The sequence below is a fragment of the Carlito syrichta genome, unplaced genomic scaffold, assembly GCF_000164805.1.
Source record: "Carlito syrichta isolate Samal-C Ts95f unplaced genomic scaffold, Tarsius_syrichta-2.0.1 Scaffold308186, whole genome shotgun sequence".
NCBI lineage: Eukaryota > Metazoa > Chordata > Mammalia > Primates > Tarsiidae > Carlito > Carlito syrichta.
In genome coordinates this window covers 10,655-13,583 of record NW_007252282.1, presented here as the reverse complement: position 1 = coordinate 13,583, position 2,929 = coordinate 10,655, and the positions used below count along the sequence as shown (strand labels likewise).

The following is a 2,929-nucleotide window of genomic DNA, read 5'->3' as shown; positions in this document are numbered from 1 at the left end:
AGGCGGGCGCTACCACACCTGGCTAATTAATTTTTTTTTTTTTAAATTGTAGAGATGAGGTCTGGCCAAGTTGTCCAGGCTGTTCTCGAACCTGTGGGCTCAGGCAATCCCTTCACCTTGGCCTCTCAAAGTGCTGGGATTACAGGCTTGAACCACTGCACCCGGCCTTCACTCAGTTTAATGTTTGAGAAGTGTTGATCTATAGCACACCAGAGAACAGTGCTCTAAAAACAATTAGTGCCGAATAAATACTGGGAATTATTGAGGGACGCCTCCTGAGGTCAGAGACCAGGTCTGTCTTGTTCATTCCTTCAACCCCAGTTGGGCAGGACCTGACACTCAGCTGTACTCAAGAAGCATTTGTTGAGTGGGCGGATGAGTGGATCAGTTCCTCTCTGCAATCCTGGGTTGGTTGCCCCAGGCCACGAGTCCCAACCTTTAGCCACAACCCATGGGTGAGCCTTCCCCAGAGATAAGGCTGTGCTGGGAGACCTCAAATCCGCAGGCAGGGCTGTCCTATCCCCTCACCTTGGTCACTCGACATGAGTCCTCCAGCTGAGTAATGATGGTCTGCACGCGGTCATTCCCTGCCACCAGCATGGAGATACAGTTACTCAGTTCAGTCTAGATGGGGTCAGGAGAGGAGAGACAGAAATAGCCTTGGGACCAGCCCACTCGGACATGGCACCAACACGGCCCCCTCCATCCCCTCTCTGCCAGAAAGAGCCTCCAGTAGGGGTATAGCCCCTCTTTCTGGGGTGCTGCTCAGCTCAGAGCAGAGGATTAGAGAGATACTGCCTCCCTTATTTTACAGATGAGGCCGAGAGTGGGGAAGTGAGCTGTCCAAAACACACAGCCAGGTCCTGGCAGAGGAGGGCTTGTTTCTAAGAAAGAAGAGATGAAGAAAAGAAAGAGAGTTGGAGAGAACTAGAAGAGAAACACCAAGAGAAGAGTGGAGAAGAAAGTATGGAAGGGAGGCTACGGCTTGCTGATGGGCAGGGTTGTGTGGTTCCAATGGACAGGGGACCCAGGGAGAGGGCTCTAGGCTGCTTCCTGCCACAGGGGACTCGGAAGTCTGGGAGAGGTGAGAGGCGCAGGAAGAAGTATCCAGGTCCAAAGTATGCCAGGATGGAGAAACCATGGCCTGAGAGGGCCCTGATGACCTGGCCCTGGGGTCTGACCACTCCCTTGTGGCCCCACCCAGGTGCTCTCAAGTGGCTCTAAGTTTAACCCATGAGCTCAGCCACCTCCCCCAGGAAGGGCTGCTGTCCCTGTGGCCTGGGAAGTCCCTCTAGAGGGACTATTCCTGAAAGGCCGGCTCAGCAAATCTACAAGGATCAAATCTGTCTCCTGAATCATCGGTGTGCCCAGCAGGCCCGGGCTGTGGGTAGAAGTGGCTGGAGCCAGTACCTTTTGTCCCTGGAAGACACTCTGCAGCGGAGCCACCTCGCAGGCCTTGTGGGCTCCAAATACCTTGCACATGGAGCATGTGGGCACCTCGCACGTGAGGCAGTAAATGTTGATTTTCTCGTCTTCGTGCTCCTTGCACATGGGGTGGTTGCCCTTCTGCAGGGGCCGACTGAAGTCAAGAACAGACACAAGTCACAGGGGGTCCTGAGTCCCTGTCTCCTCCCCAGTTCCAGTCACAGAAGTCCACCCCAGATTTATACCCTGAGCCCTCAGTGGTTGGCTGCCCCCAAACCTTTTCTGTTCATCCTCTAGGGACCAAGGACCAGGGAAGCCAGTGATACCAAATCTGTCCCCACATCCTAGAGCTGAAACTCCAGTGATGGAGTTAGCCTGAGGCTCTGCCAGCACAGAGGACATGGGAAGGGTCATAGAATTCCAGAGACATTTTATTTTTTGAGTTGGAGTCTCACTCTGTCGCCCAGGCTGGAGTGCCGTGGCACACTCACGGTCACCCCAGTGTCAACCTGTTTGACTCTGGCGATCCTGCCTCAGCCTTCCAAGTAGATGGAACTACAGGCATGCACTACCACACCTGGGTATTTATTTATTTATTTATTTATTTACTGTAGAGACGAGTTCTCGCCAAGTTGTCCCGTCTGGTCTTGAATCTGCAAATCTCAGGCAATCCACTCGCCTCGGCCTCCCAAGTGCTGGGATTACAGGCTGAGTCACTGAGCCCAACTCCCCAGAGACATTTTAGAGAAGAGGAAACTGAGCCCCAGAAGAGTGCAATGACTTGCCCAAGGTCACCCAGCAAGTCAGGGCAGGGGAAGCAAGTTCACTTGCTCTAATTATAGTCACCATAATTCTTGGTTACTGCAGGCTGGTCTCTGAGCTAAGCACTTTATTCTGATGGCCTCATTTACTTCTATATTTAATCCACCAGACTGTAACCTCCATCAAGGCGGGGAAACTTGCCTGCCTTCTTCACCCCTGAACCTACAGTGTACAGTGCCTGGTGTAGAGAAGGTGGTAATTTAATACAAGTAGAAAGGATAAATCAATAACTAGCATAGCAGTTAGGAATGCTCGCCATGGAGTCAGTCTCTCTCTCTCTCTCTCTCTCTCTCTCTCAGCTTCATCACTTGCTAGCTTTACAAAACCCTGACCGTCTCTGAACCATGAGAATGCCCTCAAGGCTTAGAGAAGGAAGAGTGTGTAGTGACACAAATGATGGAAAGGTAGCGCAAGCCTGAATTCCTTGTACGGAGATTTCTCCCAGGGTCCCATTCTCACCCTTCTTTTTCTTCCCTCATATGTGTTCTGAAAATACCTCTCTCCCTGTATCTCTTTCTCTACTCAGAGCCTCTCGCATGTCATTTATGCTTTTCTTGGGACATCAGGCATTTCCTAACCTAGATTTAGTTAGTTTTTTTTTTTTTTAAGAAACAGAGTCTTAGCCAGGTTCGGTGGCTCAGCCTGTAATCCCGCGCTTTGGAAGGCTGGGGTGAGTGGATTG

General features: G+C 51.5%; 1 protein-coding gene across 1 annotated transcript in view; it reads right to left on the bottom strand.

The window, feature by feature from the left end:
* TRIM63 (tripartite motif containing 63) overlaps positions 1-2,929 on the bottom strand; it is a 23,639-nt gene that overhangs the window by 15,359 nt on the left and 5,351 nt on the right. The window contains exons 3-4 of the mRNA XM_008065184.1: positions 1,411-1,579; positions 529-624 (exon numbers count right to left, since the gene is read on the bottom strand). Of these exons, the coding sequence (XP_008063375.1) occupies positions 529-624; positions 1,411-1,579 (265 nt within the window). The remainder of the gene's footprint in view (positions 1-528; positions 625-1,410; positions 1,580-2,929) is intronic.